The sequence below is a fragment of the Ceratotherium simum genome, chromosome 20 (assembly GCF_057802395.1).
Source record: "Ceratotherium simum simum isolate JZ-2026a chromosome 20, ASM5780239v1, whole genome shotgun sequence".
NCBI lineage: Eukaryota > Metazoa > Chordata > Mammalia > Perissodactyla > Rhinocerotidae > Ceratotherium > Ceratotherium simum.
The window spans coordinates 27,902,545-27,926,474 of NC_141919.1; the positions used below are offsets into that span (position 1 = coordinate 27,902,545).

Consider the following 23,930-nt stretch of genomic DNA (forward strand, 5'->3'; position numbering starts at 1 on the left):
CAACATTCTATCTACAAAGTTGGTGATCAGGTTTGGGAAAGTGAAAAGAATGACAGCCTCTTTAAATGTAAAACTTAGTTTGTTTTTGTGAAGAAAGATTATAATGAAACTTTATTATATATGAAATGGGTGAAATTCTTCCACAACAGTAATCTGGACATAGGCTGTGCGGGGTTATGCACACTGCATGTTTCATGAACGGCCTGGAGAGTACAGATAGCGATCTATGTCCTCAAGGTGAAGAATGGTTGTAAGAAGCACTACTCTTTCTCCTCCTGTTCCTTCTTCTGGGATGGTAGTGATAGCAGTATGTACTTCAGGATAAGTAGTGCAAATGCAGATTTTAATTGGAAATTTTCCACTGAGTGTAGGACCCAGGCTGGGGTTGAGGAAATGGTGATATAAAAAATATATTTTTATTTTGATATAATCAGGAGGGTAAATTTTAGTAGTAATGGGTTTCCTTCATTTAGATTGACTAAATGTAAAGGTTTAACTTTGGAATCTTTTAAAGTCCTAAGCATGTTGTGCTTCTGTTTCCTGTGTAAGAATATCTGATGTGTTAAGATTTAAAATCACAGTCCCAAAATAAGATTTTTTGTTATATGCTTAACTTTACAAATTAAGTTCTGACTGAACACATTAATCAAAAGTAAATGAATACGTGCATGGAATATTCACCAAGATAATATTTATATTTTTGTAAATTTATTGTATTGCTTGCTTCTCTAACATTAGAAAAGAAAAATTGCTGCAAAACTTTTTTTTGGGTAAGCAACTGCTTTGTTTTTCACAAGAGAGAAGAATATTTAATTCTGAACATAGTATTAATTTTGATTGTAGATATATTTATTTCTGAACAGGAGCCTGAGTAAATCCATCTTTTATTATTTTGAATTGCTCACACTTATTTCTGATGAAGAAAAAGTTAGTATTTTTAACACTCTTACGTACAACCCCCTCCTCTTTCAATATGTTTTCAAGACAATGTAGTATGTTTATTCATCCATTTGATGATTGTCATATTCTTTTAAGGTATCAAGTATGTGTTTTCAGTAGCGTATAGTATGGTTGCCTATATTCTCATTTTAAATTAATACACGTTGGAAGAAATAAAATGTGTAATATCCCCATATTGCTGATGAAAATTGTTAGACTTGACAGCTTGTTTTCAATTTTTTTTTTTTGGAGTTGATGCTGTCATTTCTCAGTTGTGTAACACTGGCCAAGTCACTCAACACCTGACCCCAAGTTTCCTTATCTGATGAAACTTGATCCAAACCTTTTACAAAAGCCAGTTGCAGGTACATTGTAGATCTAAATGTGAAAGACAAAGCCTTAAAACTCTTAGAATATAAAATAGATGTTTTCGTGCCCTAGAGTAGGAAAAAAAATATTTTTAAACAGATCAAAGCAGTACCCGTAAAGGCAAAAATGAACATGTTGGATTACATTAAGATTAAGAACTTATGTTTATCAAAAGATACCCTTGAGCCGGCCCTGATGGCCTAGTAGTTAATGTTCGGCACACTGCTTTGGCAGCCCGGGTTCAGTTCCCAGGCGGGAAACCACACCACTCGTCGTCAGTGGCCATGCTGTGGTGGTGGCTCACATGGAGGAACTGGAGGGACTTGCAGCTAGAATATACAGCTATGTACTGGGGCTTTGGGGAGGAAAAAGAAAAAGATACCCTTAAGAAGACTGGAGGGCAAGTTCGAGGGTAAGAGAAGATATTTGGTATATATACACACACATAAATATAGATATTTACAAATATACACACACTCATCCAAGAGTAATGAGAATATGTAAAGAATCCCTATACATTAATAAGAAGAAGTCTGACAATGCAATAGTAAAATGGGCAAGAGACTTGAATAAGCACTTTACAAAAGAGGATATTCATTGGGTCAGTGAATTTATGAAAAGTTTTTGTTTCTTATCAGGAAAATGCAAATAAAATCCACACTTGGGTACTGTTACATACCTACCAGAAAGACTAAAATTTAAATGAGCAACAGTACAAAGGAGGATGTGGAGCAACAGGAGCTCCCGTACATTGCCAGTGGGAGTGTGAATGGGTCCAACCACTTTGACAAAAATTTGGTAATAACTGTTAAATTTGATCTACACATATCTTATGTCCCAGTAATTTCACTGTTAGGAATGTCTGTGTATGTGTGTGTATTTTAGAGAACCGTGTGCAGATATGTGGTAGAAGACGAGTACGACAATATTAAGAGCAGTGTCATTTGCAACAGCCAATAATTAGGAAAAAACCAAGTGACCACCCATGGTCACCAATTTATGAATAAATATTTATATGAAGGAATACTGAGCAGAAATGAAAATCAATGAACTTCAGCTACATAGCCTATCATATTTGAATCTCACAAAAATATTGAGTGAAATATAAAATATAAACCTTAAAGAAAATATGTATATATGGATGGTTACGTTTCTATACAGTTCAAAAACTGGTGTAAGAGATGTGTACCTAGGCATAAAACTATGAAGCCCAGCAAGGAAATGAATACCATAAATGCCATGATAGTGACTACCTTTTGGGCAGGAGGAGGATGTGTTTGGAAAAGGGCACTTGGAGGGCCTGTGGGGTGCCAGCAATATCCTTACACATGGGGAGTGGGTACTCTGGTATTTCCTTTTTTTTGTGAGGAAGATCAGCCCTGAGCTAACATCCATGCCAATCTTCCTCTTTTTGCTGAGGAAGCCCGGCCCTGAGCTAATATCTATTGCCAATCCTCCTCCTTTTTTTCCCTTTTTCTCCCCAAAGCCCCAGTAGATAGTTGTATGTCATAGTTGCACATCCTTCTAGTTGCTGTATGTGGGACGCTGCCTCAGCATGGCCGGACAAGCGGTGCGTCGGTGCGCGCCCGGGATCTGAACCCAAGCCGCCAGTAGCGGAGCGTGCGCACTTAACCGTTAAGCCATGGGGCCGGCCCCTGGTATTTGCTTTATAATAATTCACAAAGCTATGTAATACAAATATATTATGCATTTTCTGTATGTGCACTATCTATATTTTGCAATTAATTTTTGAAAAAAGTTTGTCTTAATACATTAAAACAACTTCTAAAGTGGATAAATTCTAGCTATAAATCATGACTTAATTCATAACTTTGTTCCTTCTAATTTTTAATCATGAATATGTATTTGTGGTCTTAGTGTTTACTTATTTTTTCATTGTTAGTAATTAAGTGTTTAAATACTATGGGAAAACAGTGATGTGCTGAGCCACCTCATACATGCACATAAGAATTGATAGTCCACGTGTCTTTCCTTCTTCATGTTCAGTGATGTCACGTTGGTAAGCTCAAATTGGCCGTGGTGGGAGTAGTTATACCATGGAAATAGACAAAAGCTACAAGTCAAGGTTTCCTCCACCTTCCCAGAAAGCTGGTTGTTAAACATTTCCTAGCGCGCCACTCTGCTATTTGCCATATTGTGTGCAAGGTATTTAAAGAAAATAATATTGACTACACAAATATTGACTTATTTTTCTCATATTAATATAAACAGCATTTGATCTTTGGCAAGTTATTTTACTTCTGTGTTTCAATTTTTAACTTTAAAATTGAGAGATTAATAGTATCAACTAAAAAATAAGTTAATACAAGTACAGTATTTGGTATAGCGAGTACTTAATAAATTTTGCTGTTTAAACAAATCATATCAATAAGGTGAATATTTGGGGGAAGGCATTTCCCTTAATGCGAATCTTTACAGTTCTTTTACACATTTGTCATAGAAATGCTGACAAATTTTTCACGTGTATTCTGTTGGAATATGACAGCTAAATAACTACCGGGAATATTTTCAAGATAATATTTTACTTTATTATTTTATTTTTAGGTGATTCCGCCTAAGGAATGGAAGCCAAGGCAGTGCTATGATGACATTGATAATTTGCTTATTCCAGCACCCATTCAGCAGATGGTCACGGGGCAGTCAGGACTATTCACTCAATACAACATCCAGAAAAAAGCCATGACAGTGAAGGAGTTCAGGCAACTGGCCAACAGTGGCAAGTGAGTGGATTCAGTTTACTATTTTTATTTCTTTGAAAGGTATACGTGGACGTGGTCAGGAACCAAGTAGACGAGGAGCTCGTGATGAAAAGCAGGAGTCTCCTGCACGATCTCTTTTGGTCCTCATTTAATGTTTCTGTACTTACATTTAGTTTACTGCTAAGGAAATTGTTCCTCATTTTATTGTCTCATTCATAATATCTGTAAATGGGTTTTTTCTGTCTTTTAGTTGTCATGAGTTTTTTATTATACTCATGATTCATCTTTGTTATGCAAATTTTCTTGTTGGTATAACAATGTTTGAGTCTTAAATGATAAAATATATATGTATATATTAAAAAGATGAGTAATTTATTTTTTATTTTTTTTTAAATTTTTTGTTTATTGCAGTAAGGGATGAGTAATTTAAAAAGAAATTCCTTGAAAGACATGAAGGGGCACCATTATTGTATTAGTTACCGATTGCTGTGTAACAAATGACCCCAAAGGTTAGTAGCTTAAAGCTACAAACATTTAGTGTCTCAGTTTCTGAAGGTCAGAAACCCGTTTGTGACTCCCGGCCTCTCCTGAGGTTGCAGTCAAGATGTTGGCTGGGGCTGCTGTCACCTGGGTGTGCATGAGATTAAGTCCTTTGGATGAATTTAGTTGATAACTTTTTTTTAAAATTTATATTTGACATAGTAAGCACTTGATAGTACTTAAAGAATCTTAATTCTTTGTGTAAAGTTCCTATTATGGAGCGTTCTAGCTATTCCAAAGGAACTGAAAATTTTATATTTAATTTGAGTTCCTTCTTTTGAATTTTTTTGGTAGGCATTAGTAGACCCTCATTGTTTCAGATCTCATTGATTGAGAATGTGAAACTTGCATCGTAGACTAGACTGGTTTGCTTTCAAACTCTTTAATAAGTGCTATTGGAACAAGACTGCAGAAGCAATTTTAGCCAGCTTTTTATAAGTATATACTGATCACTGTATTCTGTTATCTGTCTTCTAGTACCTATTTCCAGAGTCATTCTTAAAGTGTTAATTAAATAGGTTAGTTCATTTGGTGGAACCTCTACTTGGCTACTTGGATATTTCAAGAGACAATTTGTACTTGAAAGTTATCAGATTACACTTACTAGAAGTTGTTTGTTAATGCTCTTAATAGTAATCATGACTACCATAGGAGAGGTACAAAGTGCTGTTGAGTTTCAAAGGAAGATAAGACCTCTGATTGTTAATCAGGATTGGAGTAATTTCATTTTGTAGGTGCTGTTGAGATGGATTTTGAAGGATGGTTGGAAATGTTTTTATCAGTTACAAAAGTAATACATGCTTATTTAAAAGTTCAAACATTACAGAAATACATAATTTTAACTACCAGAGACAATCATTATTAATATACCTAGTAATTCAAAATATTGATGAGAACAGATCCTCCAAGTCCCTGTCTTCTTGTCATAGAGAAACTGGGATCATCATCTCTAGCCTATTTGATTATCCTGGCAAGGTATCAGTTTTCTATTTAGAGGGAGTTTATTTTACTAGGCACTTATTTTATTCATATCTCTGTTCAATTTTTTTGATCTGGTGGCTTAGTTGTAGGTTGGCTCAGCCATTCAGGTGACGTGGTCTGTTTTATGTACCACTGTGTACCCAGTGCTTGGTACAGTATCTGGGATATGGTAGGTGCTGTTTATTTCAGTGTCTGTTGATTGAATGAATAAATAGTGTCATGAAAGTTAAAATATACTTGAAGTGGTGTAAATTATTAGACAGATTGTAAAGATTTACTTATTAACAGAGTGTACGTTTCTTGATATTCTGAAGTTTAAAAATGAGTTTTAAAAATAGTTGGCTCTTTTTTTAGTTGTGAAATATAACTATTATGAGAAATTGTCTGAAAGGTTATTTCCACATTAAATTTTATTTCTTTGAAAGTTAATTTATCTTTTGAGTTGGATTAATTTCATTATAATTGTTATAATGTTAAAATACTTTTGAAAATTCTCTTTTATATTTCCTCTGCTAGTTTTATGGAGACGTTTTATTTCAAATGGCAGTGAAATGGGTTTCTAAGCCTCAAACCAAGGGTGTTGCTTGTCCACTCACTGCTATACTAGGATCACATGGTCTTCATGGTGGTTGTGGAATGGTCCTGAGCTGAGACTAATTTTCATGGGAGGCAGGGGGCATGCTGCTGGTCTTTCTGTTCATCTGTTTTCCTTCAGTACATGCCCTTGCATAGGTACACAGTACATAATGTGCTTGGTGTAAACAATAGAGAGGATAATATGCTCATTTGGTTACTAACGCCACTTAGTCCAAAGAAAATCTAGAGACCTCCAACATACTATGAAACTTTATGGAGGTGAGTAATATGCTCTTTTGCATCACTTACATTACTGATCTGTACTTTCTTCTAGGCATGGAGCTAAGTGCTTTACGTAATTATCTGGTGGAGTCCTCACAACAGCTCAATTGTTATTATCCTCTTTTACAGAGGAATAATTGAGGTCCAGAGAGATTCAGTCCCCTGCCCAGGGTTACGTAGATTATAAATGGCAAAGCCTGGATTCAAACCCAGGCACTCTGGTCCTGGAGCCCTGTTTCTTAACAACTGTTCTAGAATGGAAGGTTCTGGCTAAGAAGGTATGATTGAACCAGTTTTGAGTGAATTGACACTGGATTTGTGGGTCAGCTGTGACTGTTTGAGAGTCCATTAGGAATGGAATCGGTAGCCAGATTTCATTAGAATCAGGCACCAGCTGAGTAAACTGGTTACTTTTTTCAAGTTTAGAATCAACATTTGTTTCAAATATTCAAGGATTTTAGAATTTAACTTCAATAGGCAACACCAAACTGTAGCTTTCTCTTTTAGAATTATGGGTTGTTAAAAATTGATCATGATTGAGTGAGTATATAGTGATAGATTCTTTAAGTCTTCGCGATTTAGGGCTTCGGTTTCCAAAATCCCAGAAGTTTCTCTAGATGTCATAATAAACAGCATCTCTTCTAACCTTTTTATCACCTGACTCTGACCTCTGGTTAGCTTATTTAGCTTGTGCCTGGAATTCTTGTTACTGCTGGAACCTTCTAATCCAAGTGGTGGAATGAAGTAGAGTTGATGATGCTTTCATGCCCATCCTTTGTATTTTTGGCTGCCCTGTGAGAGTCTAGTGTTCTGGGTAAATCAGCAAATTATTCTGTATTTCAAACACAGTTGTTAAATTGTTTGGTATTCTTGTCTATTGCTTAGATAACCAGTTTGGGGTCACCAGTGTAGTGGATATGGTTGTTAATTGTTCTATAATTATTTAGTCCTAGTCCAGTAGGCTTTATAGGGATTGCTACTCCTGTTAAACACCTTTTTTTTTTTTACTGTTTGCTCCATTATTTTCTCAGTTTGTTGATTTCTTTGCTTATTTTTTTCATGTAGAAACATTGGTATTCTTTTTTTTGTGATAAGATTATTGTTCAAAATCCAAATAACACAGAGAAGTAAGTGCCTTTTTGTAGTTCTTGTGTAAGAGATAACTGTTACTAATTTGGTATATATTTCCTTCTGGCCATTTATTGTAAAGTTGCAGATATTTTTTACACAAATAGGATCACAGTATACTTACTGTTCTGTAACCTGCTTTATTCACTGTGGGAAGATTTTAATGTCAATGTAAAGAAAGATCTATCTTATTTTGTGTTCTATATTTTGTTTAACTTAGCCCTAGTTGCTGAACATTGGCTTGAGTTTTCAAATAATGCTGCAGCAAACATCCTGGGTCATATATCATTGCACACGTCTCTGTGTTTTTAGGATGAATTTCTAGAGTTGGATTTTAGGGTCAAAGGTATATATTTTTTAAGGCTTTTGCTATATGTTGAAAAATTATACTCTGGAAGGTTTTTCCCAGTTTATACTCCCACTCCAGCTGTGTAAGAGAGGTCTCATTCTTTCCTACCTTTAATATATTAAGCATTTATCAATCTAATAACTACAAAGTATCTTATTTTAGTTTTACTTTCTTGGATTTTTAGTGAGATTGTCCTTTGTCAATTTTTCTATAGGTGTTTTGTTTTTTTACATGTAAATTTGTATAATTTCCTAGTATAGTATAATTGGTTAAGGATTTTAGAAGATATTTGAAAGCTAAAATAATGAATTTTTAACTAATTTCCTACTTCTATTGTTGATACTTTCAGGAAAGTCTTTTCTTAGTCAAAAATAGGAAGTTTTCATATAGAGTTATACAGGAATTTTAAAAGTATTCAGATATCTATGATAAATAGATTTGTATATTTACTTCTTAGATTTGACAACATGAGTTGCAGTATTTTCATTTTGATAGAATTTTGTTTAGAAAGTGGTTTAAATCAAATGAGTGGGGAAAATCTTAAAATTGCCATACTGGTTTGTGCTTTTTTTTGTCTACCTTTTCCAGATATTGTACTCCAAGGTACTTGGATTATGAAGATTTGGAGCGCAAATACTGGAAGAACTTAACTTTTGTGGCACCTATCTACGGCGCAGACATCAATGGGAGCATATATGATGAGGTATAGTTATATTATAATAGGTTTTCTAAAGGTTCATTTCGTGTTACTATTTTTGTTACCATTTTAGGTAATTGAGAAATAGTCATTTATTGTGCTTTGTGTGATCCATAATTCCTCACAGAACAACAGTAAATAAAGACATATCAATAGGATTTCCTTTTTTTTTAAAAAAAATTATTTTATTGAGGTTATATTGGCTTATAACATTGTGTAATTTCAGGTGTACATTATTATATATCAGTTTCTGTATAGACTGCATTGTGTTCACCACCAATAGTCTAGTTTTTATTTGTCACCATACCTATGTGCCCCTTTACCCCTTTCGCCCACCTTCCCACCGCCTTCCCTTCTGGTAACGACTAATCTGTTCTCTTTATCCATGTGTTTGTTTATCATCCATGTGTTTGTTTATCTTCCACGTATGAGTGAAATCATGTGGTGTTTGTCTTTTCTCTCTTTGGCTTATTTCGCTTAACATAATAAGCTCAAGGTCCATCCATGTTGTTGCACATGGGACGATTTTGTCTTTTTATGGCTGAGTAGTATTCCATTGTATATATATACTATGTCGTCTAAAGACGACATCAGTTGACATCAGTTGTATCCATTCATCAGTTGATGGGCACTTGGCTTGCTTCCACATCTTTGCTATTGTGAATAATGCTGCAGTGAACATAGGGGTGCATAAATCTCTTTGTATTGTTAATTTCATGTTCTTTGGATAAATACCTGGTAGTGGGATAGCTGGATCATATAGTATTTCTATTTTTAATTTTTTGAGAAATCTCCATACTGTTTTCCATAGTGGCTGTACCAGTTTGCATTGCCACCAGTACTGTATGAGGGTTCCCTTTTCTCCACACCCTATCCAGCATTTGTTATTTTTTGTCTTGGTAATTATAGTCATTCTGACGGGTGTGAGGTGATATCTCATTGTGGTTTTGATTTGGATTTCCCTAATAACTAGTGATGTTGAACATCTTTTCATATGCCTGTTGTCCATCTATATATCTTCTTTGGAAAAATGTCTGTTCCATATCCTCTGCCCATTTTTTGATCAGGTTGTTTTTTTGTTGTTGAGTTGTATGAGTTCTTTATATATTCTGGAGATTAACCCCTTGTTGGAAATATGATTTGCGAATATTTGCTCCCAGTTGGTAGGTTGTCTTTTTGCTTTATTCATGGTTTCGTTTGCCTTGCAGAAGCTCTTTAGTCTGATGTAGTCCCATTTGATTATTTTTTTCTTTTGTTTCCCTTGCCTGAGTAGACATGGTATTTGAAAAGATGATGCTAGGACCAATGTCAAAGAGTGTACTGCCTATATTTTCTTCTGGAATTTTTATGGTTTCAGGTCTTACATTCAAGTCTTTAATCCATTTTGAATTACTTTTTGTGTTTGGTGTAAAATAATGGTCTATGTTCATTCTTTTGCATGTGGCTCTCCAGTTTTCCCAACACCATTTATTGATGAGACTTTCCTTTCCCCATTGTATGTTCTTGACTCCTTTGTCGAAGGTTAGCTGTCCATAGATATGTGGTTTTATTTCTGGGCTTTCAATTTTGTTCCATTGATCTTTGTGTGTGTTTTTGTGCCAGTACCATGCTGTTTTGATTACTATAGCTTTGTAGTATATTTTGAAGTTGGGGATTGTGATGCCTCCAGCTTTGTTCTTTTTTCTCAGGATTGCTTTTGCTATTTATGGTCTTTTATTGTTCCATATAAATTTTAGAGTTCTTTGTTCTAATTCCATGAATAATGTCACTGGGATTCTGATTGGGATTGCATTGAATCTGTAGATTGCTTTAGGTAATATGGATATTTTAACTATGTTGATCCTTCCAATCCATGTGCATGGAATATCTTTCAATTTCTTTATATCATCATTGATTTCTTTCAATAATGTCTTTATAGTTTTCAGTGTGTAGGTCTTTCACCTCCTTGGTTAAATTTATTCCTATATATTTTATTCTTTTTGTTGCAGTTGTAAATGGGATTGTATTCTTGAGTTCTCTTTCTGTTAGTTCGTCGAGGGAGTATAGAAATGCAACTTATTTTTGTAAGTTGATTTTGTACCCTGCAATTTGCTATAGTTGATTATTTCTAATAGTTTTCTGGTTGATTCTTTAGAGTTTTCTCTATATAGGATCATGTCGTCCACAAACAGCAAGAGTTTCACTTCTTCCTTTCCAATTTGAATACCTTTTGTTTCTTTTTCTTGCCTAATTGCTCTGGCCAAAACCTCCAGTACTGTGTTGAATAGGAGTGGTGAGAGTGGGCACCCTTGTCTTATTCCTGTTCTCTGACTATGTTGTTTTCTGTTTTTCACCATTGAATATGATGTTGGCTGTGGGTTTGTCATATATGGCCTTTATTGTGTTGAGTACTTTCCTTCTATACCCATTTTATTGAGAGTTTTTATCATGAATGGATGTTGGATCTTGTCAAATGCTTTCTCTGTGTCTATTGGGATGATCGTGTGAATTTTTTTCCTTATTTTGTTAATGTGGTATATCACATTGGTTGATTTGCGGATGCTGAACCATCCCTGTGTCCCTGGTATAAATCCCACTTGATCAAGGTGTATGATCCTTTTAATGTACTGCTGTATTCGATTTGCCAATATTTTGTTGAGGATTTTGTATCTGTGTTCAGCAGTGATATTGGCGTGTAATTTTCCTTCTTTGTGCTGTCCTTACCTTGTTTTGGTATCAGGGTAATGTTGGCCTCATAGAATGAGGTAGGAAGCGTCCCATCTTCAATTTTTTAGAATAGTTTGAGAAGGATAGGTATTAAATCTTCTTTGAATGTTTGGTAGAATTCTCCAGAGAATTCTGTTCCTGGACTTTTATCTTTTTGGAGGTTTTTGATTACTGTTTCAATCTCTTTAGTTGTGATTGATCTATTCAGATTCTCTATTTGTTCTCAATTCAGTTTTGGGAGGTTGTATGAGTCGAAGAATTTGTCCATTTCTTCTAGGTTGTCTAGTTTGTTGGCACATAGTTTTTCATAGTATTCTCTTATAATTCTTTGTACTTCTGTTATATGCATTGTAATTTCACCTCTTTCACTTCTAATTTTATTTATTTGAGCCTTCTCTCTTTTTTTCTTAGTGAGTCTGGCTAAGAGTTTGTCAATTTTATTTATCTTCTCAAAGAACCAGCTCTTAGTCTCATTGATCCTTTCTGTTGTTTTTTTAGTCTCTATTTTGTTTATTTCTGCTCTAATTTTTATTATTTCCTTCCTTCTGCTGACTTTGGGCTTTGTTTGTTCTTCTTTTTCTAGTTCTGTTACGTGTAGTTGAAGAGTACTTACTTGAGATTTTTCTTGTTTGTTGAGGTGAGCCTGTATTGCTATAAATTTTCCTCTCACTACTACTTTTGCTGCATCTCTTAAGAGTTGGTTTGTTGTGTTTTTATTTTCATTTGTCTCCAGGTATTTTTTGATTTCTCCTTTGATTTTTTTCTTTGATCCAATGGTTGTTCAGTAGCATGTTGTTTAATCTCCGCATGTTTGTGCCTTTCCCAGCTTTTTTTCTTGTAGTTAATTTCTAGTTTCATAACACTGTGGTCAGAAAAGATGCTTGATATGATTTCACCTTCTTAAATTTATTGAGGGTTGACTTGTTTCCCAGCATATGATCTATCTTTGAGAATGTTCCGTGTACACTTGTGAAGAATGTGTATTCTGCTGTTTTTGTTTTTTTAAAATATTTTATTTTCTTTTTTTGTGAGGAAGATCAGCCTTGAGCTACTATCCGATGCCAATCCTCCTGTTTTTTTTGCTGAGGAAGATTGGCCCTGGGCTAACATCTGTGCCCATCTTCCTCTACTTTATATGGGACTCCACTACAGCATGGCTTGACAAGTGGTGCATCGGTGCGCACCCGGGATCCGAGCCTGCGAACCCTGGGCCACCAAAGTGGAGCGCGTACACTTAACCACTGTGCCACCGGGCCAGCCCTATATTCTGCTGTTTTTGGATGGAATGTTCTCTATACATCTGTTAAGTCCATCTGGTTTAGGATTTCATTTAAGACTTCTGCTTTCCTTGTTGACAGTCTGTCTGGATGATCTGTCCATTGATGTAAGTGGGGTGTTGAGGTCCCCTACTGTTATTGTGTTGCTGTCAATTTCTCCCTTTAGGTCTGTTAATAGTTGCTTTATATACTTTGGTGCTCCTGTGTTAGGTGCATATATTATGTCCTCTTGGTGGAATGTCCCTTTTATCATTATATACTGCCTCTATTTATCTCTGATTGTCTTTATTATCTTGAAGTCCGCTTGGTCTGATATAAGTATGGCAACACCTGCTTTTTTTTGCTTGCCATTTGCTTGGAGTATCATCTTCCATCCCTTCACTCTGAGCCTATGTTTGTCTTTAGAGCTGAGATGTGTTTCCTGGAGGCAGCATATTGTTGGGTCTTGTTTTATAATCCATCCAGCCACTCTGTGTCTTTTGATTGGAGAATTCAATCCATTTACATTTAGAGTGATTATTGATATATGAGCGCTTAATGCTGCCATTTTATCTCTTGTTTTACAGTTGTTCTCTATTTCCATTGTTTGTCTTCCCTTGTATTTCTGACTGCCATTTCAGTTTGGTGGTTTTCTGTGATGGTTTTCTCAGTTTTCTCTTTATTTACGATTTGTGGCTCTGCTTTGACTTTGTGTAGTGGTTACCATGGCTGGGCTGCTGCGCTAGGTGAAGGGGGCACTTTCTTTTGTGCCCAGGCTGGCTCTCTGCTCACAGGTGGTTCGGCTGAGCTACTGCACTTGGTGGCAGGGCTCCTTTGCAGGGGATGAGCTGCCGCCACTTGCTGGAGAGCGTCCCCACAGGTGGTGCTGTGATGGCAGGGTGGCTCCTCCCACAGGCCCAGCTACCACTCTGAAGGCATTCGTGTGCAGGCTGGGCTGTCCACATTTCCTCTTATAGTCCTGCCAGCCACTGTGGGAGGACCCGTGACCTGGATCGCTGTTGCCGGGGTGGTGGAAGGGGGATCCACTCACCTAGTTCCACTGCTTCCCGGGGATCCAGTCCACCCACCTTCAGATGTATGATTGCATGGATCTCTCAGGTGTCCTGTTGTGCTGTGTAGGGAATCCTCTGTTGGTTAGTGAACGTCCGTTTAGTTGTAACTTAGAGTGGAAAGACAAAGGGAACAACTCACTCTGCCATGGTGCTGACTTCACTCCTCGGTAGGATTTGTGCTGCTGGTATTTTTCAGTTTGAAACTAGCTAATTGTATAAATACCTGAGATTGTTTAACAGTAATATGGTATGTGGTTATCTGGCTGATCTTTAAATTACTTTAAAAAATTTTAAAGCAAAGCACATTATAAAAATATTTCAAAAACAGGAAATATCCGGAATACTACCACGTTAAGGCAAAAGCAGTATTTTAATATGTTTTCTTCCAGTAGTTTTCCCCTAATCATTTAAAAAAGTTATATTTGAGCAGGGTTATAGTCTCCTTTTTTTCCACAAATTGTGAGAATTTTTTTCTTTTTTTAAATGTAAATATTATTACAGTATTTCCAGTTATTTTTCATGAAAGCATAATCTACTGGATATAATCCAATTTTTTTTGGCTTCCCCTGATACTTTTAAACCCTATTTTTTGTTGTCTTTCTCTTTTGAAACCTTTTATCCCCTCTCCCATGGTTTTATTTTGAAAAATTTCTTGCCCACCAAAGGGTTGAAGTAGTACAGTGAACACCTGGATACCCTTCACCCAGATTCGCCAGTTGTTCATATTTACCACATTTGCTTTGTTTCCCTGTTGCTCTGTCTCTGTCTTTGTCTCTCTGCTGTAACATTTGAAAGTAAGTTGCAGACATCATGACAATTTACCCTTAATTGTTTCAACATGTATCTTTTAATTACAACACAATTTAACATATTATATCACCTAATACATAAACCATGGATCCCTAATTTTATCAATAATATTGTTTATGATTTGTTTTTTTCCCCCACTTGAAGGATCCAGTCAAAGATCTCCTTTTATAATTGATAAGTGACGTATATTAGAGACTAGGTGAATATACCGTTCCTTAGCAGCCTTTCACCTGGTGAATTTGCATCCATTGATAATCCTTGCCTGAGTCAATTTTTATAGTATTTGTAAACCTTTTATAATTTGAAGTAGAAAACAACTGGAAAGTGCATAAAACATAACTTGAGAGCTTCATGAATTATTGTAAGGTGAACACCTGTGTACCATCACTGACATCTAAGAAAACATTACCAGCACCTCAATTTCCCCTATATGTCCCCTTTACCATCATAGTCTCCCCCTTTCCTCCAGAAGTGATCACTATTTGGACTTTATGGTAATCACTTCCTTCTTTTCTTTGAAAATGCAGCTCATTGTATCTTGTTTCTGAATTTTATATAATTAGAAGAATCATTCAGTATATATTCTTTTATGTCTGGCTTCTGTCACACCTTATTACCTTGCTAAACTTTTTCTGTAATTGTATGTAACTAAGGTTCATTCATTTTCATTGCTGTGTATTATTCTATTGCATGGAGGTACCAGTGTTTATATATTTGTTCTGCTACTAATGATCATTTTGATTGGTTTTAGTTTTGGCTTTTATGCACAAAGCTTCTGTGAACATTCTGCATGTTTCGCAGGGCATGGAAGCATGCCTTTCTATTGGGTGTATTCCTAGGAGTGGTTATAGGGTATATACATGATTAGCCTTAGAAGAAAACTGTTTTCCAGTTCACACCTTCCTGCAGCAATGTTTGTCACTTCCCATTGCTTCTGCATCTTTCCTGACACTTGGTATTGTCAGTCTTTTAATTTTAGCCATTCTTTTGGGTGTGTGTAGTAGTATCTTGTGGTTTTAAAGTGTATTATTATTTTTCCCCTTATGTTCATTGGCTGTTTGGATTTCCCCTTTATCAAAGTGCCCGTTCAAGACTCTTGTGTGTTTTTCTTTTGTGTCATGCTTTTCTTATTGATTATAGTTCTTTATACATTCTGGATATGAGGTAGTGGCACAATTTCAAATTTTCTATGTGGATTTCCAATTGTGGAGCACTGTTATTAAAAGGACCATTCTTATTTTTGAATATGGACTGGGTTTAGATGATGCTGTGGAAACACTGTTGTCCTATTGGATGTAGTGATGTCGTGGTGGCTATATGTATATATTTGTTTATCAATTGAAGATGCACATTGAAAAATATACAGGTGAAATAACATGAGGTCTGGGATTTGTTTTTCAAATATTTCAGAAGATAAAGTGGAATGGATGTAGTTGAATGAAGATTGGCAAAATGTTGTTAATTGAACCTAGATGATGGGTACATGAAGTTTTAAATGTGTGTGTGTTTGGAATATTAAAAATAAAAGTTTAAAAAAGAGAAAACATCCTTTCTCCATTCTCCTTTTAGATTTTCACTAGTATAAGTAACCTCTGTGTTGAGAATTTATTGTTTATTAAGGTAGTACATACTCACATAGAAAAGTTGAAAAATAGAGAAAAATATGAAGAAAAAAATAAAAATTACTCATAAGCTTACCAAACAAATAACCTTTTAATGATTTCCTTTTGGCCTTTTGTTTTATGTGAGTGTGTGTATATGTATGCATGTGTTTGCATGTGTGTACATGTTTCCCCACCAAAGAGCCTAGGAGGTTTTGATGGTTTGTTGGCTTTAGAAGCATTTTCAGTATCGCTCTCTAGAGGATCATTTCAGTATATTCTAGCTCCAGCCTTCTCTAGACTGCCAGTTTCAAATTGTGCCTTGTATTAAATTGTTGCTATGTGTTTTTTGTATTTCAATTCCAAGTGTATTCTTACTGATTTATTCTTTAGTGATAACAAATCTCTTTTAAGTTTAACATGTTATGGTTACTTATATTTAGGAAAATGAGTGCCATTAACAGTAACGCTTCCTTATAGACCATGGCACCCTGTCTTATTAAACCAGCTTCTGTGAGGTTTCCATGGGAATGGGTAAGGCCAAGTGAATATCGTTGGTATTTTACACTTGGGGCCCAGCGAAGTTAAATTGTTTTTCCAAAGTTATGAGGCTAGTAGAGGGGCTGCCAGGTGCTCTTATCCCCTACACCAGTTTTAAGGAAGCACTTGTGTATAGTCAATCTTATAGTTGTGAAGGTGTGTAAAACTAGGTTGATGTCAACTACAGATTTCCCTGAGCTGATGGTTTATTTTGTGCCTTCTCTGTGGTTTCTTCCATATGGTATCCTGGCAAGTTTTCAGGCTTCTGAAAGGAAGATTGAGTTGAGGATCATTGGACCCTGGGCTGAGAGTTTGCATGTCGGAGTGCTCTAAAATAAAATAAAACTCAGTCTAATTTATTTTTTCTAATCACCCCTTGGGATCATTGAACCTTTGTTCCTTTTTACAAATACAATTAGAAGCAGCATATTTGGGATGATTTTCAGAACAATTGACATAAAAACTCCCTGAACTAGCTTTCCATATTTGATAGTGAAAGAACATAATTGTTAACTACACAGATGAGGCTGATGGACTTTGGTTTGCTGGGCTTATCAATTTACTGCTATATTTCAAAACCAGTTACGCATTGGCATTGCTTCAAGGGAACATTGACTTTAGACTTCAGGTCTGAGTAACTTTAGTTATTAAAATCCAATGAACTGGGGGCCGGCCCAGTGGCACAGCGGTTAAGTGCGCACGCTCCGCTGCGGCGGCCTGGGTTTCGCAGGTTCGAATCCCAGGCACGCACTGATGCACTGCTTGCTAAGCCATGCTGTGGCGGCGTCCCATATAAAGTAGAGGAGGATGGGCACAGATGTTAGCCCAGGGCCAATCTTCCTCAAGAAAAAAGGGGAGGATTGCCATCGGATGTTAGCTCAGGGCTGGTCCTCCTCACAAAAAAAAAAAAAAAAAAAAAAATCCAATGAACAAAATCCACTGGTTTTGTGAACATGCAGTTTTAAAACATCCTCATCATTTATGGGTTTTGAAGCCAGGAATCTGTCAGTTTGGTAGGACCCACAAGGCATAGTATTTTATGGAATTTCTGTAGGCTCTACGGGAGCAGTTAGTAGCTCCAGAGCTGAGCTGACATTTTCAATACTTTTGTAGCATCAAGAAAGACATGAGAGAGATATTGTAAACTGCTTCTGGTAAACAAAAGCAATCACACTCAAGACACAAATGAAAAATAACTTGTATTTGGCCCCTTGAGGTAGATGGAGAGTAACAAGAGAAAGAGTATATTAAAGAGAGTGATGAAGAGTGAGAATAATAATAACCTGTAACTGTCATGAATGTTTGAAATCATCACAATGAATCTGCATTGAAAAAGCCCATGTATTGTTTTGTTCTTTACTCTTGTGTCCTTGTATCGTTAACTGTTCGGCTCAATATTTACATTGTGTTGGGAACTGGTTTATTATCTTTCATGGCATTATTTTGAAAGGGATTATAGTCATCAAATTGCAGTTCACTTTCCCCCCTAATTTCTGGTTATAGCTGTTTCCTTTGATCTTAAAAGAATGATTGAAAAACCATAGTCTTCTTTTGGTGGGAGGGGGAATTCTTGGAGAGGGCATGGGGTGGTAAGAGAAATAGCTTGTGTAGGGTACAGAGATGAGTAAGGGTCCTGGTTCTTAAGAAATTCACAGACTTAGAGAGACAGAGGGGCAGTAAGGAGTAATGAGCCTGTCATAAGGGCAAATGTGGGGTCCGAGGGAGCCTGGAGGAGGGGCACTTAGAGCAGGTTGGCATTGAAAAAAGACTTTATGGAGGAGAGAGGACATTTGAACTTGGCCTAGATGAGTAAGTTCATCAGGTAAAGGAGGGAGAGAGGAGAATGGGGCAGGAACTAGGTAAATTTGAGGGTAAGACCACACTTAATAGTCTTTGTATTTTTACTGAATTTTGAGACTTTTTGCTTAGCAAGTGCTTGAGGAGGGTGAGACAGACCTGGAATGGTGGCTGTGAGATCTGAGGCAGAGCCGAGACGGGGCTTTGGGCCTGGGCCCCAGACTCTGGTGCTGTGGCGGCCCCGCCTGCTCAGATGTTTGTCTTGCGGCACCGGGCACATCTTTTAAAGAGCAAATGAGGTGTCTTTGTAGTGTTGATCCAGACTTGAATTAGGGACGAGAGTGTTCATGAAGGACTGGTTGAGAATAATCAGCCTTGATAGTAAAGAGAGAAGGGCCTGGAGATCCCAGGACGTGAGTCTTGGCCCTTCTTTCATTCTGCTGCTTCTTTCAGAGCTTGATTTCCTTAGGCGGTACTAAAAAAATCTCAGTTAACACCATAGACAACAGCCTATGGCAGCAGTAACAGTAACATGATTTAAGCAAGTTACTGTTTTTTAAACCAGACTATCAAAGACATGTGGTGACAAACGCAGCAGGTATATGATGGATATATGATGCAGAGCAGGGCTTGGCCCCCAGATTCTGTTGCTTGTCTTTGCAAATAAAGTTTTATTGGAGCATGGCCGTACTCATTCATTTACATATTATATATGGCTTTTTTTGCAGTACAATGGCAGAGTTGAGTAGTTGTGACAGAAATTGTATGGCCCACAAGAGCTAAAATATTTATTGTCTGGCCCTTTGCAGAAAAAATTTGCCAACCACTGATACTGTATATAGGCATAATTATTTGCTCTTGGAGAAGGATGCTAAAAATCATTTTGGGATAGGTGGGATAGAAATAAAATTCTGAATGTTCTTGGGAGAATGAGAGTCATATACTTTAACTGCATTGGTGCCTTGAGACGATGAAATTGAAGTGTTTGGTGATGTCAGGAACCTTCTGTAATTAAAAAAGTTCCCAAACTTAGAAATAGAGCCACGTGTGTTCTTGGGTGGCCCTAGATGATTCCATGGAAACAGTAACATAAGTATAAGAGCCCTAAGTTATGAATTTTGTTGTTGTCATTATGTTTCACTAGGGGCTGGTCCACTGATAAAGACAGAAAGTTTTAATTAGCCTTTGCTAACCGTACGTTTAAAAAGTTAGCTCTCTGTTAAAAGAAGCGTGGGATTTTCTTCAGGAAACAAACACAAAAAAGAAGACATAAAGAGGAAAGAAGAACAGGGAGAAAAAAGTCCTATACCTGTGGGATGATCTGACTTGGCTAAGGGACATGAAAGTCAACAGGTATCTGTAGGAAAGACAGAAGGTAGAACATTTCTGGGATAGCCAATAGCCATGTGTACTTCTCCAGATCTTTGAAGACAGTGCATCTCTTTGTTCTGTGTTTGAGGGCTAAGGATTGGCATTAACATTATTTACTTAGACCAGTACAGTGACAGAGTGCGTCATTCAGTCCTGAGTTTGTTCTATGCTATGTAGGACTGCATTTCTAACAATACCTATCATGTAGTGTAATGGTGATCCTCTTAATGATGGTAATGGTTCATTAAATCAAGGTTTAAAATGAAGTTTCACATCCTTTGCTTAGGCTAGCTTTTATCTTCCTAATCCATAACACTAGAAGGATCTCCAAGAGCAATGTCTGTTTTCAAAAGAGTTTTTGCAAAATTTTCCCTTTGTTGAGTGGTAACAGATAGCTCCTTCCCGAAGCCCCTCCCCTATCTCCTCCATCACTCAGGCTTTCTGGTTTGAATGCTTCATGTCATAACAGACATTGTGGTCTGCCGTGGCCCCTGTGAGCCTATGTTTTCAGAGTAGTGCACCAGCAAGGAGTTGAGCTATCTTCATCGTCACAGTTACCCCTTCAGAGCAATTTAGCCTTCTTTGGAGGCTCTATGTTCAGGTCCTCCTTTCTTCTGAAATATGCCTATGAGATGGCATTGCATTAAGACTGACAGGTTCCTTTGTGTGGAACCATCTTTGATGATAGTTTTCTGCAGTTTGCTGGAGGAAGATAGCATGTCTCGCTGTGAGGGGAAGTTGCTTCACCTGTGATCTACAACTTGTGCCATCAATCACTGTTCTCCCAGACTTGCTGTGAAACTCAGCTGCTTCACTGAATCATGTTCCTACCCCATTGCAGCTGCCTATAGATCGCCGAAGGTGTCCACCACCCTATCCTGAGCCAGCCTGGTACTCAGTGGTCTCCTGCACTGAGAGTGACTATCAGTCTACTGCACAAGGAATTTCTCTAGTTTTTCAAATATCGTGTTGGCTTTGGAACATGATTAAGCTTTCCAGGAGCAACATGACCATGTTTCATAGATGGGGACATGTCCAGCTCACGTCTTATGTGCCTTCCTCCGTCAGTACACACCATCACTTCAACTTTTTCTAATCTGTGGGCTTTCTAGGCCTCTTATGCGCACTTACTTTCTTCTCGGACTCCTCCACTTTCTCAGAAGACAGTTTCACCAATAATGATGGGAAGATGATAGCATTGATGCCCAACACATTTAACATGGGCACATGGCATAATCCTTTTGGGAGAATAGCTGAGATACAGCTGAATTGCCATCTATGTTCTCTTGCCTAGATTTGTATACAATTGGAATGATTCTGTCAGTGGATGTTCAGAGTCATTATAGAGATTTTTTGATTTGGACAGTGAATTTTGGGTAAAAAAATATGTTATTACAGCAAATATTTGGAAAACGAGTACAGAAAACCAAGGATACCTTTATTTATGTGACTGTTTCTTCCACAGTAGACTGAGTCCAGTGATGGCAGGTATCATTTCTCATAGACTCTTCAGCCCCAGCCCCTATCACAGTGTCTGCTGCAAAGAATGCACCTAAATAATTGTAGAATTGGTGAGTGCATGACATTGGAAAAATGGCCTGAGGCCAGATCGTGGTGTTCCTTGAATGTTTTTGGTTATTATTCTGTACATCTTGAAGAACCGTTTGAGATTATTTTAGTAGGGAAGTGATAGGATCAGAATCATGCTTTAAAAAGTGTGATCAGATAATGGTCTATAAGATGGACTGGTCACAGCGAGAGGCTTGGAAAGTGTTTTGAATGAGGAGGAAGAGGGAGGGATTAGAGTGATCTCCCTGTGTGTGTTTTTCTGAACACTAATACCCTGAGGCAGTGGTTCTCAAACTTTTTGGTCTTAGGGACCCCTTTACACTCTTAATAACTTATTGTAGGCCTCAAAGAGCTTTTGTTCATGTAGGTTATATCTATCCTTGTTATTATATTAGAAATTAAAACTGAGAATATTTAAAAATATTTAATTCATTAAAAATAATCCATTACATAACATATGTATTTGCATAAAAAATGACTATATTTTCCTGAACAAAAAATTTACAAAAGTGGCATTATTTTACATTTTTTAAAAATCTCGAATGTCTAGCTTACTAGAAGACCTCTGGATTCTTATATGGCTTCTGCATTTCATCTGTTGTGGTGTCATGTAGCCTCTGGAGAACTCCACCTTACACTCCTGCGAGAATTAGAGTGAAAAAGACAAATAACGTCTTGGTATAATTACGAAAACAGTTTTGATGCCCCAGACCCAGATGGGATTTGGGTATCTCCCGATGGTCCCCACATAACACTTTGAAAACCGATACCTTAAGATATTTAACAAAAGATTTCTTCTCTGATCTCAGTCTACATAGATGATGCAGTGATCTTGAGGTAAGCTAACAGTGTTCCGTTCTTGTTTACTGACCTTCAGGTCACTGATAGGCACCTCAGAGACCTAATCACATTAGGAGACAGTGGTTCTCAAACTGGAAGTTATGCAGTTTCTTAGGGGACCTTCATGCCATATAACTCAGGCAAAAGTTTACAAGCAGAAAACAGACTTAGGATGTGAACTCAAGTCCCTGCATCTCAAAATGTAGAAAATATTTTAAAGAAATTATATTCCCAATATTTTCTTTTAATATTAATTTACTAGTCTATTGCTTTTGTCATCCAGGTATTTATTAATAGACACTTGACAGAAAATTCAAAATAGTTTGCAAAATACTGTGGCAAACCTTTAAACAAAAGTATCATGTCTTATACTGTTATGTGTTTCTCCTTGAGAGATGGGGAAAAGGTTTTTTTTGCTGTGCGTGTACTGGGTGGGTAGGTGTGTGCATGGGGTCCTCTTTATAATTTCTCTTTTCAGTTTTCTTTATAGACTATGATTATAAATGTATAAATTTTTAAGGTAAAAATTACCTTTTTGTTAATATAAATGTTAAATATAAAAAAATTGGAAAGTATTACACAAGAGAGAAAATTGAAATGATTCATAATCCTGGCATTCAGAGATAACAGCTGTCAAAAAAGTTTAGTGTATTTTTTATTTTTTTCTCTACTTAGTACTTGATAATTGTATTTTTTTAACAGATGTAGTATCATAGTGAACATAGTTGGTCTTGTCTTTTCCCCCTCCCATTTTAACACATGGTGAATACTTTCTCTTGATGACAGACGTTCTTCAACAGGGTGAGTTAGCATTTATTTTGTCTGTCTTACTTTTGTTGGTAGGATGGTTTTCTTGGGCAGAGGAAAGCAGATAAATCTAAAGATTTAGATGAAGAGGGATGCAGGAAGGCTGTGGAGGCAGGGGGAGTATGACATTCTTGGTCTTGCGTGGGTCAGTGTTGGGTAGGCCACATGGTTCACAATGGGGTGGCGAGATCATTGCTAACCTGAGAGAGGAGCACTTTGCCTCATTTCCTGCCTTTCTTCCACAGCCTCTTGAAATAGAAAGCTATATTAAACAGCGTGGACTATTTGACCTGTTTACTTATGTAATCAATGCTTACCATCCCTAGCTGTGACTTTCGGGAAACCTCTGTCTTTGCCTTAGAGTCTTCATCTGTAAAGGAAAGGAATTGAATTAACAGCCCTCTGAAGTTCCTGCCAGCTTAAAGATATTTGCTTTATGATAAGCAACATTTCTTCAAGAAGGTGAACTGAATTCTTTGATAGTGAATCTTTATGAGTTCTAGATTTCTTTTGTATTAGAATCTGGTCAAGAACCTCTTTATAAGAACTCTGTTGGCTGAAGCATGGGAATCTTTTCATACCAAAATTTTAGTCTTAATGGCATTTAACCTTACAGATGACATTTTTTTCTCTTCCCACAATGGTGTAGCTTAAATACGTTCATCCACTAGATGGTGCTCTTGGACAACACATTTATCTAATGCTGTGGGTTTCCAAATGAGGTGAAACAGTTTAAACTATTTGAGTCATCAGGAGACTTCCTTTCCATTTTGTATTTTTATCGTGCCAGGATATCATTTATCCTGAAATAGGAAATAATTTGAAGCCAGAACTCTAACTGTATGTGTAATTTTCACATCCAAGACAAAATGTCATTATTCTAGACATGGTTTGGAGTAAAGAGAGAGCTACTGGCCTATAGGATCATGACTTTCAGATTTTAGTTCTGTGAAATAAGGCTCCTAGTTAATCAGAACTC

The 23,930-nt window shown here is 36.8% G+C and overlaps 1 protein-coding gene across 6 annotated transcripts in view; it reads left to right on the plus strand.

Annotated features, from left to right (window-relative positions):
* Positions 1 to 23,930, plus strand: part of KDM4C (lysine demethylase 4C) — a 389,491-nt gene that overhangs the window by 53,539 nt on the left and 312,022 nt on the right. For 5 of the 6 annotated variants that reach the window (XM_087444566.1, XM_087444572.1, XM_087444571.1 and 2 more), the window contains exons 3-4: positions 3,874 to 4,049; positions 8,473 to 8,587. In XM_087444566.1, coding sequence (XP_087300692.1) covers positions 3,874 to 4,049; positions 8,473 to 8,587 — 291 coding nt within the window. Of the gene's footprint in view, positions 1 to 3,873; positions 4,050 to 8,472; positions 8,588 to 23,930 lie in introns of those variants that run through there. The other variant, XM_087444570.1, reaches the window with a different exon arrangement.